Source organism: Dryobates pubescens, chromosome 32 (assembly GCF_014839835.1).
Source record: "Dryobates pubescens isolate bDryPub1 chromosome 32, bDryPub1.pri, whole genome shotgun sequence".
Classification (NCBI taxonomy): Eukaryota; Metazoa; Chordata; class Aves; order Piciformes; family Picidae; genus Dryobates; species Dryobates pubescens.
Genome location: NC_071643.1, coordinates 5,308,323 through 5,323,288, shown reverse-complemented (window position 1 = coordinate 5,323,288; position 14,966 = coordinate 5,308,323). Strand labels below are relative to the sequence as shown.

The 14,966-nt window shown below is 62.4% G+C and overlaps 2 protein-coding genes across 2 annotated transcripts; both read left to right on the top strand.

Annotated features, from left to right (window-relative positions):
* The first annotated feature begins 200 nt into the window (after nucleotides 1-200).
* LRRC15 (leucine rich repeat containing 15) lies at nucleotides 201-8,417 on the top strand. Its single transcript, XM_054175545.1, has 3 exons — nucleotides 201-229; nucleotides 669-940; nucleotides 6,445-8,417. The coding sequence occupies exons 1-3, from the start codon at nucleotides 201-203 to the stop codon at nucleotides 8,172-8,174; spliced, it is 2,031 nt and encodes a 676-aa protein (XP_054031520.1). The 3' UTR covers nucleotides 8,175-8,417.
* A 2,591-nt stretch (nucleotides 8,418-11,008) lies between these two features.
* Nucleotides 11,009-13,325, top strand: LOC104307666 (carboxypeptidase N subunit 2-like). Its single transcript, XM_054175544.1, has 3 exons — nucleotides 11,009-11,024; nucleotides 11,325-11,366; nucleotides 11,643-13,325. Exons 1-3 carry the CDS (start codon nucleotides 11,009-11,011, stop codon nucleotides 13,286-13,288), a joined length of 1,704 nt encoding a protein of 567 aa, XP_054031519.1. The 3' UTR covers nucleotides 13,289-13,325.
* The last annotated feature ends 1,641 nt before the right edge of the window (nucleotides 13,326-14,966 follow it).

Here is a 14,966-nt window from a genome sequence, read left to right as displayed (position 1 = left end):
AGGCATTGCCCACAGGACAAGGCTGGGGCTGCAACTGTTTACAGACTCTCAGAGTGATCAGGACATCTGAAGCTCCTGCTCTGTGGGCAAGCTATGGAGATGTTAGGCCTCCTTTTCCTAGCCAAAGTCTGGGTTTGCATCCCCTTCCCTCCTGGGAGCTCAAGGCTGAATAATCCCTGGCAAAACCTCTTGCTTGGGCCATGGTGGGTGAGTCCCTGTTCACTGTGGGGTGAGAGAGCTGCTGCTGCAGTAGCACTTGGAGACATCCTGCCCCTGAACTCAGCCCCCCTGGTGCAGCCACTACTGTGGGACTGTCAGTGTCTGTCCATGACCTGCCAGGCTTCCAGCTGTGCCTTTGCATCTCCTGGGCAGGGACCCAGCCATGCCTGGCAGCAGCTCTGCCGCCTGCTGTGCACTCCTCTGGGCTTCCCCTGGGGCTGGGGAGGCAGGGGGGCCCCTTTCTCCTTGGGGTGTTGGGGAAGGGCCACTCCCAGGTGCCAAGCGTGGCTTCACAGAGAGGGAGGACAGGACACAGCTGGTCAAGCCCAAGGCTTCCCCAGGCATGAGCAGGGGCGGCCCCCTGCCCTCCTCTCTTGCTGCAGCCAGCCCTTCCCCGCCTCTCCCAGCACCCATGGGCCAGCTCCTTCCCCCGGGGGTTCTCTCTGCAGGCAGACCTGGCTGCCAGCCTCGCGGCCGGAGAGCCCCGCTCCCGCGTTCGGAGAGCCCCGCTCCCGCGGCCGGCAGAGCCCCGCTCCCGCGGCCGGCAGGGCCCCGCTCCCGCGGCCGGCAGAGCCCCGCTCCCGCGGCCGGCAGAGCCCCGCTCCCGCGGCCGGCAGAGCCCCGCTCCCGCGGCCGGCAGGGCCCCGCGGCCAGCAGAGCCCCTCTCCCGCGGCCGGCAGAGCCCCGCTCCCGCGGCCGGCAGATAAGGCATCCTTTTGCTGTGAGCAACAAGGCAGCCTTGGCCCTGCCTTCCTCAAGCAGGGAGCTGAAAACACCATGGAGCTGGGTGCTGGTCCTCTGGAGGAACTCTGTGCTCCACAAAGGGTTAGAGTGTGTGTGGTGGGGAAGGGGCTGCTGCTACCTGTGAATGGGTGGCGGGGGCACTGGTCCCTGCCAGATTAACACACCTTCCTTCCCCCCTCAGCTGTAGCTTGAGTCTGTGTCCTGGTGCACAGCTCTGGCCTGGAGGTGTCCCCCAACACTGGAGCAATGAGGGGACCCCCTCCCCTGGCCCCTAGCCCAGCCCTCCGCCCTCTTCTTCCGCCTCAGCAGAGCAGAGTTTGGACCTGTGCCCTGGACCAGCTGCTCTCTGCGAGCACCAGGGGCCACTGCTGGGGTTTCTGACAGCAGGGTGGACTCCTTGCAGCAGTGCAAAATAGCTGGGGGGGGTCCCAGCCCTGGGGGGAGCAGTGAGGCATGGGGACATTCCATCCCTCCCGAGGGTGCCAGTTCACCTGGGAGCTGGAGATGTGCAGGGAGCAGGAGCCGAGGGGAGAGCCGGGAGAGGTGCGGGGCTGTGTGGTGGCTCAGCATGGATGAGCGTGCTCAGCTGTTTGGCAGATGAGCAATGCTCTTCCTGGCCAAGCCCACAAGCTGCTAATTTTAGCAATTACATGAATTTTTCCAAGCAGTCTCGAGTCCCTTGGTGATTCAGAGCTGCTCAGCTTTGCTGCACCCACCATCCTGGCCATGGGGGTGTGCTGCCAGCACAGGCAGACCCAGGATGGTCCCACTGTCTGGGAGCAAGGTAAACCTCCCCAAATATAGATGATGCTCCTAGTCTGGGGCTCCTGGAACCTCCCTGGTTGGTGGCCTTTTGGGGCTGAGCTCATCATGGGGAAGCACCAGGGCTTGCATAAGAGGTCACAGAGCAGACGTGAGCCCTGATGGGGCTGGGAACCCAGACTGTGTGGAAATGTGAATGGCTTGGGAAGCACGGCCAAGGGTTGCCTGCTCTTGGCCCTGCTGGCCTCTGGGAGCCCCAGGCACGGTTACATCAAAGGGCAAGGTGCAATGCTAGCTGGGACTACTTGCACAGGACCTCCAACCCTACTGTGGGTTCAGCAGCAGGTGGAGAAAGGCCTGCAGACAGTTGTGGAGGCTCTCGGGTGCCAGGGGGCAGCTCCAGCCCGGGCCATGGCTGCTGGAGTGCCTGGGCTGCAGAGCAGCACCACGTGCTGAGGACTTGTGCAGGCGAGGAGGCCTGGGGGCGCTGGGGGCAGAAGCCACCCCCAGCACAGTTGTGACCGCAGGTTTTGCTGCCCTTGGGCTCCATTGTGCCTTCAGAGGCGCAACTGGAGCTGGGGAAGGTCTCCAGAGTGCTGCTGCGCCCTGGGGCTTTCTGTGGTGTGAGGCTTACTCCACTCCACCCAGCACCGTGTGAGCTCCCAGCTCTGCCGAGCAGCCTCCTCCTGCGAAGTGCTTGTCTCGCCCTCATTCACATCCACATGGGAGCTGCCTTTCCCCTCCAGCTGTGCAGCACATATCTGTGCTTCTGTGCCTCTCATCCTCTCCCTTAATGCCTAGCCTGGGGCAAGCTCCTGCGCGCTCACCCCTGGGAGCAGCTCCCTCCGCGCTGCGGGTGCGGCACACGAGCCTGTGCTGTTACTCAGCCTTGCTTTGTTTGTAGGGTGATGGTGAAAACAGATTCTTCCTTCCCAGCCAGAAGCCAGAGCCCAGGCAGAGGCAGATGGGGTTTTGGCAGGGCTGTTACCTGGGCTACTGTGAAACTTTGGGTGCTCTGGGTGGCCCTAGAGACTATCAGCTGATCGCCCCCCTCCTGGGGAGCAGGGTCTTTGAGGGTACCCACCGCTGCATCCCCATTCCCCCGGGGCAGTGCTGCTTGGAAGGAGCCAAGGCTGGCATTCCTCCGTGGGACTGAGCCTGGGGTGATGGTTTTGGGGAAGTTCTAGGGTTTCATTTCTGTGTTGCCTTGCTGGAAAGCCGTGTGCCTCTGGGATGAGTCAGAGCCGGCAGGAACCCAGCAGCGCCGGCGCTGGTGACAGGCAGACAGCGACGGCGATAAGGTTGTGATAAGGCTATGAGAGCCCTACTCGTGTGCCAGGGCTGCAGGGAGGGGGCAGCTCTCAACCCTGCTGCCTGACCTCCAGCTGCACCACTGTCAAGGAAGCAGAGAGGTTATTCTGGGAACCTTGGTGCTGGGAAAATCTGCTGTGTCAACAGAGTGGGAGCTGGAGTACTTGTGGGTGTTGTTTTCACGGTGCCTCTTCTTTGTGCTCAAATGCCGAGGCTCTGCCCCGGGAGCAGGCAGGAGCAGGGACAGGAGTGGCACCCCCACCTTGGTGCCACTTTCTGGCCAAGAAGGGGGTCTGTGGCCACCTAAGCACTACCCATGGCAGCCAGCCCTGCTGTGCAATCTGACGTCTTGGCAGTGGTTGCCTCCAACTGAGGTCCCATTCCTTACCCTCTTCCCACGATCCCTCGTCTCTGAGACTGGCTGGAAACTTCCCTCTCCATGCCTGCAATGTGATGTTTATCCTGGTCTGATTCCCTCTCCGAAAAGAGTCCCTGTCCCCTGCACGCCCCCACCCGGCACGACAGGATGCGCTGCGGCAGGGGGATGGACGCAGCCTCCCTCGCCGCTCTCCGGCAGCAGCCCTGTGCTCTTCCCAGCTGGAGCAGCTTCTTCCTGCTGGCTGCGACCTGAGCAGGGACTGCTGTTGCCGGCAGAAACATGGGTGGGCTGAGATGGCACTAGCTGTGGGCAGGGAACCTCCAGATGCCCTGTGGTTAGCACAGGAAACATAATGGGGCCACAAATTCTGCTTCTCCTTAACTGCCTTCTCCCAAATGCCTCCCTGCTGGTGGCTGCTGGGCTGGGGCTGCCCGGGAGAGGTGGATGAGCTGGGTGTCAGGGACCAAGGACACCTCTTGGGCTGGAAGAGGAAGGGGAGAGGTGACAACAGACACCTTGAATAAGTGGAGGGGACAGGCTTGTACCCTGCTTCCCAAACATCTCTGGGTGCTGGGTTGCATCACCTGTGTGCTGGAGCTGCTGAGGATGAAGAGTAGCACGTGGGCTACCCTGCAGCTGCAGCAGCCCCTGGCAGATGGCAGTGGGTGCTGCCTGTAAGAGACATCAGGGGCTGGGATTCATCAGCTCCTGCTAGCCAGGGCTCTCTGAAGCATCCTGCCCTCCAGCCAGCTCCAGCAATGCTGCTGACCCCTGCTTGGTGTCTGCTTCTTGGCTGGGCTGGACTGGGTGGGGTGCCAGCAGAGCAGAGTCCTAGAGTGGGTACTTGTGGGTTCCTGACCCATTTGCATCTCCAGTTGGGGTTGGTGGTGGGGAGTGGGTGAACAAGAGCTGTGGCCTGGGGCAGAGCTGGCATGCTGGGGGTGCTGCCTGCACTGCTGGCCCTGGGCTGGGGCTTGGTTGGCTATCTCAGCTCTTGCAGGAACAGCAGCTGGGCAGGATCGTGGCCACAAGGGCCTGGCTTTGCCTTGCCTGCCCCCAGGGGTTGGGGCACCCAGCTCTGTCCCACCATGGAGAGGGGGTGGTTCTGTGGTTGACCTGGGTGCTGGCTGACATGAGCAGGGTGCTCAGGGGGCTGTTTGCTTGTCTCCAAACAAGAGCCCTGGGGTTGAGGGGAGGGAACCCCAAAACTCCGTCCATGAAGCGTAGCTCTGCTTGCGGACGAAAGGGGAGTTGGAAGCAGCTCCGCTCCAGCGCCTTCCCTAACCCCGGCGCTGCCCCTGTGCTGATTCATTGATTTGGAAGGGTTGTACTCTGGGAGGGGAAGCATGAACCACACTCAGCTCTCTTGCCAGCACAGAGCTGTGCTCATTCGGCACCGGCGGCTGCAGGACTCTCGGGTAAGTCTCCTCTCGACTGCTGCCCCTCTGGGTGGCCCTGAGCCTGGGGGGCTCCCGGTGCGGCTCTGGGTGGGGGGTGGCAGGGGGATCTGCATGGTCAGCATCTTTTGATTTGATGGAGATGTTTGTCTGGCAAGGGGTCTCCAGAAAAGTGAGACTGCTCAGGCATTGTGGGAGCAGAAGGAGCTGCATGGGCTCTTAAATAACAATCAACAGGGAAAATTAAGGGGTGCTGAGGTTAGGAGCAGTGGGAGGCTGAGGGGAGATATTCAGCCCCTAGGTCTGTAAGATTCTTTTTGTCCCTAGAAGGGGGGGGAAAAAAAGGAGGCAAATTGCTTTCAGCTGCTTTTCCTGAAGGACACTCCAGCATGGGTGCTCTGAGCTGCCTTAGCAGGGAGTGACATGAGCAGGGCTTTTGATGTGCAGAGCATTTAAGGAAGTTTATAAACGGCTCACTATAAACAAAGCTGTTCTTAGATGCAGATTGTTTCCATATGGGAAACATAAATTGTCCTGGCTTGTGGAGGGTTCCTCCCTCCCACCCTCCCTGCTGGAGAGAAAGCATGTTCCCTGGAGAGAGCCTGGGGTGGAGGGCAGGGGCTGTGCTCCAGCATCCCGGGGTGCTGTGCCAGCCAGGGCACCCTAGGCTGCCAGACTTGCCCATCTGGCTGAGCCGTACTTGTGGCCAGAGAAGCCACAGGTTATCTCTCTGCCTTGTGCCACTGAGAGCTCTTGGCTGAGGGCTGCTCCACGCCAGCTTCGCACAAGGCTGCTGTTTTAATCTAGTGAGGGAGGAGGCTCCTGTGCCAGAGGAGGGGGGAGGGAGTGTGCATGGTGGCCATGCTTAGGGGGTGATGGAAGACCTTACTGTAAAGCTGTCACTACCCTCAGGCTCCAGGGCTCCCCTGGGCACCACCCCTGGGATCGGCTTGCATAGAGGTGCCCACACCAGAAGCCTCAGTCTCATGGCCAAAACTGGCTAGGGCTGAGACCTTCTGCTGGAATGGGGTGCAGACAGGGCCACCCCATACCTGGGTTGGTCTGGGGAGCTGGCAGAGGGTTCCCCTGACCCAGATTCCTGCAGAATTAAAGCATGGCCAGGCAGTGGCTGCTGATGCTGCTCTTGGCTCCACAGCAGGAGCCCAGATGCACTCAGCACTGGGCAGAGCCAGGAGGGTGCTCTGGGTGCTGGGGTGACCACCTTTCATTCCTGCCCCACCAAGCAACCCTGGGACCCACCTGGCTGCAGGTGCCAACAGGCTGTCTCTAATGAAGGGTGTGGGCTGTTCAGTGGTGCCCAGAGGCCCGTGCTGCTGGTAGAAGCTTACCACACTCACAGCAAAGCAGGAGATGGTGCTCCTGGCCCCTGGAGTTGAGCAAGGGGGATGCCACAAATAGCTGTGGTGTGGCAGCCAAGCACCACAGCCCCTGGCGGTGTCCTGCTCTGTGCTCTTGCCTGGGCTATGCCTTCCTCACTGGCTCTCCTCTGGGGGCAGGACAGCTACAGCCTTCGTGGCCTTTTCCAGGGGGAAAGCAGCAGCCATCCCCGGCAGTGACCCTGGGAGCTGGGAAACTGAGGGCCTGAGTCCCTCTCTTTTGTTTGTACCGTAGGCCCAATGGAGCAGAGAGGCTGGCAGCGGTGGCTGTTGCTGCTGGTGGGCGTCCAGCTGGCTGGGGGCCAGTGCCCAGAGCAGTGCCAGTGCATCCGCACCGCCCAGGTGGAGTGCTCCGGTGCCGGCATCACGGCGGTGCCCAGCCCCATCCCCGCCAACGCCATGACCCTGCAGATCATCAACACGCACATCACCGAGCTGGGCGACGCCTCCTTCGGCAACGCCTCCCTGCTGATCGGGCTGCGCATCGAGAAGAACGACCTGGCGCGCATCAGCCCCGGGGCCTTCCAGCACCTGCCCGACCTGCGCTACCTCAGCCTGGCCAGCAACAAGCTGCAGGAGCTCCCCGTGCAGGTCTTCCAGCCGCTGGACAAGCTGGAGTCTCTGCTCCTTTCCAGCAACCAGATCCTCCGGGTTGAGCCTTCCCACTTTGCCCACTTGAGCAACCTCAAGGAGCTGCAGCTGCACGGGAACGACCTGCGGGAGCTGAAGGAGGGGGTGTTCGACCAGCTCACCAGCCTGACCAAGCTCAACCTGGCCAGGAACAACTTGGAGCGGCTGCCGCCCCGGGCCTTCGAGCGGCTGGCGCGGCTGCAGGTGCTGCGGCTCTACGAGAACCGGCTGGGGCGGGTCCCGCCGGGCGCCTTCGACGGGCTGCCCGAGCTGCAGGAGCTGGGGCTGCACCAGAACCAGCTGCAGGCGCTCTCCCCGGACCTCTTCCTGCGCAACGGAAACCTGCAGAAGCTCTACCTGTCCAACAACCTCCTCACGGCCCTGCCGAGCGGGGTCTTCGTGCCCCTGGGCGCCCTGGCCAAGATCACCCTGCACGCCAACCGCCTGCGGAGCATCTCCCCCGGCGCCTTCGGGCCCGCGCCCGCCCTGCGGGAGCTGTGGCTCTACGACAACGAGCTTCCCGCCCTCCCTGCCGCCGTCTTCAGCAACCTCACCCAGCTGCAGCTCCTGGTGCTCAGCAAGAACCGGCTGCGCTCGGTGGCGCCGGGGGCGTTCCAGGGCTTGGGGGAGCTGCTGGAGCTGTCCCTGCACTCCAACGCCCTGCGCCGCCTGGACGCCCAGGCGCTGGAGGGGCTGCCCAAGCTGCAGAACATCTCCTTGCACCACAACCAGCTGCAGGCGCTGCCGCGGGGCCTCTTCAAGGCCACCCCAGGGCTGCAGCATGTGCAGCTGCACTCCAACGCCCTGCAGTACCTGCCCGCTGGCATCTTCTCCCCCTTGGCTGCGCTCCGAGAGGTGAAGCTGCACAACAACTCCTGGCGCTGCGATGAGGGCATTCTGCCCCTGCGAAGCTGGCTGGAGGACAACCCCCACAAGGTGGGCGAGACACCCCCCCTCTGTGCCCAGCCCCCTGCCTTGTGGGGCACCCCCATTGCCAGGGTGCCACAGGACCAGCTCCGCTCCACCCAGCCCCCCAGCGCCTCCTCCCACCCCAGCACCCCACTCCCTGCCCACCCCTCTGAGGCAGCACCGCCAGAGAGTGCCTGGACGGAGCCCTCCCTGGGGCTGCCGGTCTCCCCCCAGGAGGAGGGGAGGAAGGAGGAAGAGGAAAGGGGGTGGTGGGGGCTGACACGCACGCAGAGTTGGGTGGTGGTGGCGGTCATTGTGCTGGTGTGTGTGGCTCTGCTCACTGCTCTGGTGGCACTGGTAGTCTATGGCTGTAGGAAGAAGAGCAACGTTGTGCTCATGAGGATGAAGGCACCCAACGAAGCCTGAGTACTCATCACACCCTGGGGAGAGTGGTGCTGGGCAGGACATCTGCTCCCTGTGAGGCTGAGGGACACAACAGTGGTTCTGCATTGGCTGTTCTTGCTGACTGGGATGGGCCAGCATCACCCTGTGTGCTTTCGGTCCCCTTGTCCTGCTTTGCTTTGACCCTGCCCTGCTCTGCAGCAGTGCATCCCCCTGGGCGACCTCCCATGGCTGCCCTCTGCCCCCAGCCCCTCACGCCTCCGGCACAGCCTCCTTGCACACAGGCCAGTAGCTGGGGTGCCAAGTGCCTGAGAGAGATCCCTCAAGGAAGGAGCCACAGCCTGGCTATGATGATGCTTGCCCCAAACAACAGAACTTCCCCATCCCTGCTCTTGCAACATGCCCTCCAGCGCTGTCTGCCCTTGCACTGCCTGCTACCCACCCCCAGCCCACCTTCCCTCCTGCCCCACCCTGCCTTCAGCCTCTGTCCCTGCCTCAGCAGGCAGATGCCAGCCCTCATGCAGGGCCAGGAGCTGCAGGTCCATGTGCTGCTTTGGCTGCTGTGTAGCTCTCCTGTGTCTGGGTGGGGCTGAGCTGCTGGGGTGGCACACCCTGAGTGACTCCACATCCACCCTGCCCTCCCTGCCTGCAGGCAGGGCAGGCCAGAGCACAGCCAGCATCTTCCCCTGCTCCCAGCATCCTTCTGCTCCCTCTACCCTTCTGCATCTTCTGCCAGGAGTGCTGTGGGGCAGTGTGTTGGTGACTGGCTGCAGCCACAGCTGCCTGAGCCCTTGCTGCACGAAGTGCTAACCCTGCTGCAGCCAGGCAGCACCCTGCTCCAAGCCAGCCCCTGCTGCAGAGGAATTAGAGTGGGGAACAATGGTTGTGAAGTGTCTGCCAGGGGCTGGGAAAGACTCCTGTGCTTGTGCCCCAGGGCAGCTGGAGCATGCTGGGGCTGCTTCTGATGCTTCCCTGCCTTGGTCTTCACTGCCTCAATACTCTCGTGCCTCCTCCATCAGCTAGTGAGCAGCTTGGCTCTGCTGGCAAAGCTTCTTCCCCTTCCCCCAGGTGTCCTCCTGTATCTGCCCAGCTCTGCTGCCTGCTCACAGCCCTCGGGCACCAGGGAGGTTGGCAGTGCACAGTGGAGGAGCAGCAAGTGCTGGCTGCGCTGCAACTTGCAGGTGGAGGCCATGCCAGCCCCCTGCAGCATCCACACCCAGCAGCCACCCTGCCTCTTCCAGCTGTGGCATGGCCACAGAGGGATCCAGCTCACCTCTGCACCCAGTGTAGCCATGCTGGGATGCCTGCAGACTGCTGCCACAGGATAGGAGTCACATTTGGCCTTCAGCCTGTAGTGCTGGTTGCTCAGAGTGCCCCAGAAGCCAGCCCTGGCACAGGCAGCCCTACACTCATGCACACGACAGGATGCTCCTCTGGACTGGGACCTGCATGGTGGTGGAAGGCACAGGGCTGTGCCATGGGGATCTTGGGTGCTCCTGTGTGACCTCTCCAATAAAGTGCAGTTGTCCACCTTCAGTGTCAAGAGCTGTTTATTCACTCAGTGCACAGCTGGGAAACAGAGACATTTGTGTGTTATGGAAAAGCCCATTGCAGGCTGGGGGGTGAGGTGGTGGTGCTGCTGGGAAGGGGTTAGTGGGCTGGAGCCACAGAGCCTGTTCTGGTCCTTTGGCTCCAGCATAGGGTGAAAGGCCAAGGAGGACTCAGCCATCCAACAGCAGCAGGAAGGCTGATGGAGAGTGAGCTGAGACCTCAGCAAGCTCTTGATGGAGATGCTGACTGCCTCTTGTGCAGCCCACTCCTTGGGGCAGGACCCCAGGGGTTTACCCAGTGCCAGCCCAGGGTTGTACAAGCTTGCTCAGCTCCCTGCAGAGCTGCCTCTTGCTGGCTTGTGTCATCTGAGTTTCTCTTTTCATCCTCCATCGGTCTGGCTGGCTGTGTGTAAGTATCTCTTGCCCCCGGGGTTTCTCCATGACCACTGCCACCCCTGCCTCTTCCAACAGGGGTCCTTGCAAGGCAGCCCTTGAAGCGGTGTATGCTGCTCCCCTGGGCAGGGGGCAAGCTTCCAGGGAATCCAGGTGGTCCGTGGGTCCCTTCGGCCATCCTCTCACTGCCTGGGTGCACCTCAGTATGATAGTCCTAAGGTGATGCCTCCCCGTGGCATCGCTTTGCCTTGCTGGTCTGTGCCTGGTCCCCCCTCACAGAAGGATTTACCAGCACCGTTTCCCAGTGCGATGCGGGGTCTCCCGAGGGGCTGGCTGGAAGTAAGTGCGCAGCCTTGGTCTGGGACGGGTGCTGCCCGCCACGGCAGTGCCCTGCTGCCATCCGCAGGGCAGCGGATGCCTGGGGCCGGGCCCGGGTTTCGCTGCCAGGATGCCTGCTGGCAGCTGCCTCTGGCCTCACCTCCAGTCCCCCGGGGCCGGGCTGTTTTCTGCGGCGCTCCAAGGCCACTGATTGTCGTTGCCGATAAACAGCGAGGGGCAGCTCCGCCCCAGCAGGAACAGCTCCGTCAGGCGGCTTCCCAGCAGCTCCAGAACACGGCGTCCCTGCTCGGTCACCGGGTCCCTGCAGCCCTTCCGCGGGCTCGGTTGTGGTCTCCACCATGTCACACTGGGTAAGTGGTGACCACACCGCTGGGATAGCTTGAGGGAAGCGGGGCTAGGGTGGGTGGGAGCTGTGGTTGGCTCTGATGGAAACGAGCGAGATGGCAGAAAGGAAAAGCGAAGCCCAGCGCTGCACTGGAGTGCTGGCACAAGTCCAGGATCACCTCCCTTGGGGGGGGTGTCCGTAGGGGGGCATTGCTGTGGGGTGGGCAGCAGAACCACCATCATGTGGCAGCAATGCTGTGGATCCCAAGTAGGGAGGGACTGGCAGAGGTCTGGAGACCACCGCCTCAAACAGTGCCTCCCATGGGCTGGGAACAAGTGAGGAATCATGTGTGGTTAGCTGCTTGCAGACAAAAAGGTACCTGACAGGTAACTGGAAACACAACTGGTGGAGCCCATTCCCTTGGGCAACCCTGCAGAGCTGTCCCCACCACCCGGTGTGTGCAGCACGTCCCCATGCTTCGCCTCCTCTGCTGGAGACCAGCTCTGTGCTCACAGAGGCTTCTCAGAGGGCCACAGGTTCCCCTAAGACCCCCGTGGGACCACACAGGTCCCACGTTTGCCACCAGTGTGCAGGATGTAAGGACCTTCGGTGAGGAGGGGCTGGATTTGGGCTGGGGTGCAAGGAAAGAGCTGTGACCCACTGCATGGGGCAGGATGGGGGAGATTTGGGAGGCCTGTTCCTGCAAGGGGAGCACTGAGACGGTGCAGACAGACAGGGCTGAAGGGATGCCCCACAGCTGGGGCAGCTGCCTGCAGCAGTGGTACCCCAGAGACTGCTTCCACTGCATGCTGGCTGCTGGAGCCATTGCCTCGGCAGCATTCACCTTCAGCGGCAGACTTCTGCCTCGCCAAGGCAGGGGTTGAGCTTGGCTCCTTCTCCAGTGCAGGCTCACGGGCTACGTGCTGCTGGGGCTGGAGACCCTACTGGTGGGAGGGCTGCCCCTGCCCTGTCCCCCTCCTTGCCAGTGCTACGACACCTCCAAGGTCTTCTGTTCAGACGAAAGGCTGCGAGAGATCCCGGCAGGGCTGCCAGGGAATGCCACTCAGCTCTTCTTCGTGGAGACAGCCCTGAGCAGCATCCGCAGCGGGGCGCTGGGCTTCAGCACCACCCTCACTAAGCTGGTCTTCCTCAACAGCGACATCCAGGAGCTGGAGCCCGCTGCTTTTGGAGGGCTGCCCAACCTCATCGAGCTGGAGGTGTCGGGCAACCCCTTGCCAGCAGTCAGCCCGGAGCTGCTGGTGGGGCTGCCGAACCTCAGCAAGCTCTCACTGGGTGCCAACACCATCCGCTCCCTGCAGCCAGGGCTCTTTGCTAGCGCCCAGCACCTGCGGGACCTGTGCTTGCGGGGGAACGTGATTGAGTCCCTGCTCCCCAGCATCTTCCGCCCCCTCCGGCGCCTCCAGACGCTGGACCTCTCCCAGAATGTGCTGGCTGAGCTGCCGGCTGGGCTGCTGGCCCCCCTGACTGCCCTGCACCTCCTCAAGCTCAGCGACAACCTGCTGACACGCGTATCCCCCGCTGCCTTCAGGACCCTGGGCAGGCTGGCGGAGCTTCACCTGGACGGGAACCGTCTGGAGGGGCTGCCCGACGGCATCTTCAGCGGGCTGGGGGCGCTGCGGCGCCTGCAGCTGCAGCACAACGCCCTGCGCAGCCTGGCCCCTGACACCTTTGCCAACCTACACAACCTCACCACCCTCAGCCTGGAGGGCAACCACCTGGCTGCTCTGCCCACCGCCCTCTTTGCTGGGACCCCACACCTCCTCCATCTTTCGCTGGCTCGCAACCAGCTGGGTGTGCTGCCCCGGGGGCTCTTTGCCAACCTGTCTGCGCTGCAGACCCTGGTGCTCTCCCACAACAGCATGGTTCACCTTCCCACTGGGGTTTTCCAGGGGCTGATGGGGCTGGTGACGCTGCAGCTGAGCCACAACAATCTTTCCAGCCTGCCTGCTGGGTTGCTGGCCGGGCTGCCCCTCCTCACTGCCTTGGCACTGGACCACAACCACCTGTCCCACCTGCCCCCAAAGCTCTTTGATGACAATTTGGATCTGGCACAAGTGGGGCTGGCTCACAACCCCTGGGCCTGTGACTGCCACCTCGTCTATCTGCTGGGCTGGCTTCAGAGCGTTGCTGAGCCCCTCACCCATGCACGAGCTTCCTGCGCCAGCCCAGCCCCTCTCCAGGGACAGTCCCTGCTGGAGGTCCCCCAGGGGCGGCTGGAGTGCCCAGGATCACCCCCTGTCCCCACAGAGGAGGGCTGGAACAGGGAGCCAGGTGATTCTTGCACTTACAGCAACCCTGAGGGCACTGTAAGCGTGGCCTGCAGTGCCACAAGCTGCCAGCAGCTCAGCCTTCACCTCCCCTCAGCTCCGGGGCAGGCAGTGGGGCCTGGGCTGGCATACCAGGGCACCTGGGTGCTGCACTCCCACTGTGGCACACTGCAGGTCAGCATCCTCATCACGCCACAGATGAGGGATGAGGCCACGTCGCCAGGTCTCCCCACCATGCCCTAGAGCTGGGGGAGGCAGCTGCTTGCGCTCTGCTCTTGCACTGGCAACCTCAGAACCAGCCTGGGAACCACCTCACCTCTCTGCCCCTGCCATGGTCACCAGCTGTCATCAAGCTCTGCACAACAGCTGCCCTGGTGTTATTTATTCTCCCAGCTCTGTTTCCCCTGTGCATTTCCAATACAATTAAAACGTTTCAATTATTCCTGGGCAACCACTTCCCATGGTGGAGCAAAGAGACACTCTCTGTGTTCCCCTGCCTCTGCCTGTGTGCCTGCTGAGTGTTGCTGTGGTCTGATGGGGACAGGGCTGGGGCTGTGCATGGTGTGTCCTGAGTGCAGGTGCCCGGCAGCGAGCGAGTGCTGCACTCTGCTGTGCTCATCTCTGCCCCTCTCTCACCCTGCTCCCCTCAGCAGTGCAGGGATCCAGCTCCAGCCTGGCACTAATCTCCAGGGCACAGGTTTGCTGTGGGGTATCCAAGGAGATGTGGGTGAGTGCTGCTGACTGCTCACAGAGGCGCACAGGCTACCTGGCTGCTGGGTGGGCTGCAGCCCAGGCCCCTGCCCTGGCAGCTCTCCCACCCACCCTGGCAGTGCTTAGCCTACAGCCCCGCAGTCTGCCCTGGAGAGGCTTGGGGACCCCTGGAGGGGGGGTGCAAAGTCCCAGCAGTGCAGCCCATGCTGGGGCTGGCAGGGAAGGTGGGTGCTCCCCTGAAACTCGTGTGTGTGAGTGCCTGCTCAGGTGTGTGTCTGGGGTTGCAGATGCACATGTGCCAGCCACGTGGCAGCAGAGCCCTTCTCCCAGCGCCGATGTTCCTGCACCATCTTGCGGCCGCGGGGGCACGGGCTGTCCTGAGCCAGAGCTGGGAGAGCCCTGCGTGTGCCTCCTCAGCTTCCTCCCAGCCAGCCTTCCTGGCCCTGCCCACAGTGACAGGGGAGCTGGGATTCTTGCCTGGGGCTGTGCTGGCTTTGCTGCTGGGCTGTGTGTCTTTGCCAGTCCCTTCGCTGTTGCTGCCCAGCCTGAGAGCTGGGAGCAGAGAAGACTCCGTGTTGTGGCAGCGGGCTGCCGTCCTGGCCACGCTTGGACTGCTAGCCCCATGCTCCTGTGAGGCATCTGGGCAACACTGCCCTCCCAGACGCTGTCCTGCACAGCAACCCTGCTGCCTGTCCTGTACAGGGGATGGCCACCATGCTGCAACCGTCTTCCAGGTGATGCTGGTGTGGCCACCTCCAAGTCTGGACCAGGAATGTTGTGGCTGGCTGCAGGTCCCCAGTCCTGGCATGGCTCCCATACCATGGCTTGGGAACGCTGCTGTCACTCCTTCTGTGAGCTCTGTCCCCTTGTGCATCCTGGCCCCTGCCTCTCTGCAGTCCCTGAAGCAGCCTGACACCAAGCAGGGACCTGGGCACAAGCAACACTGATGCTGGAAAGAGGTGTGGCTGTCAAAAATTTGCAGTAGTCTGGTTTTAAGTTCACCAGGAGGGGTGTAATGAAGCCCAAGCAAGCACTAGCTAAGCCACAAGAGGAGCAGGGCAAAGGGGACATCTGAAGAAGCAATGTGGCTCCTATGACTATCCCTTGGGAAGCAATGGGTGCCTTGTCATTTTAAGGCTTTGCATCAAACAGCCTTTCTTCCCACAGGATGCCCTGCACCTGCCAGGAGCCTTGGGTGTCCTCACGGGAA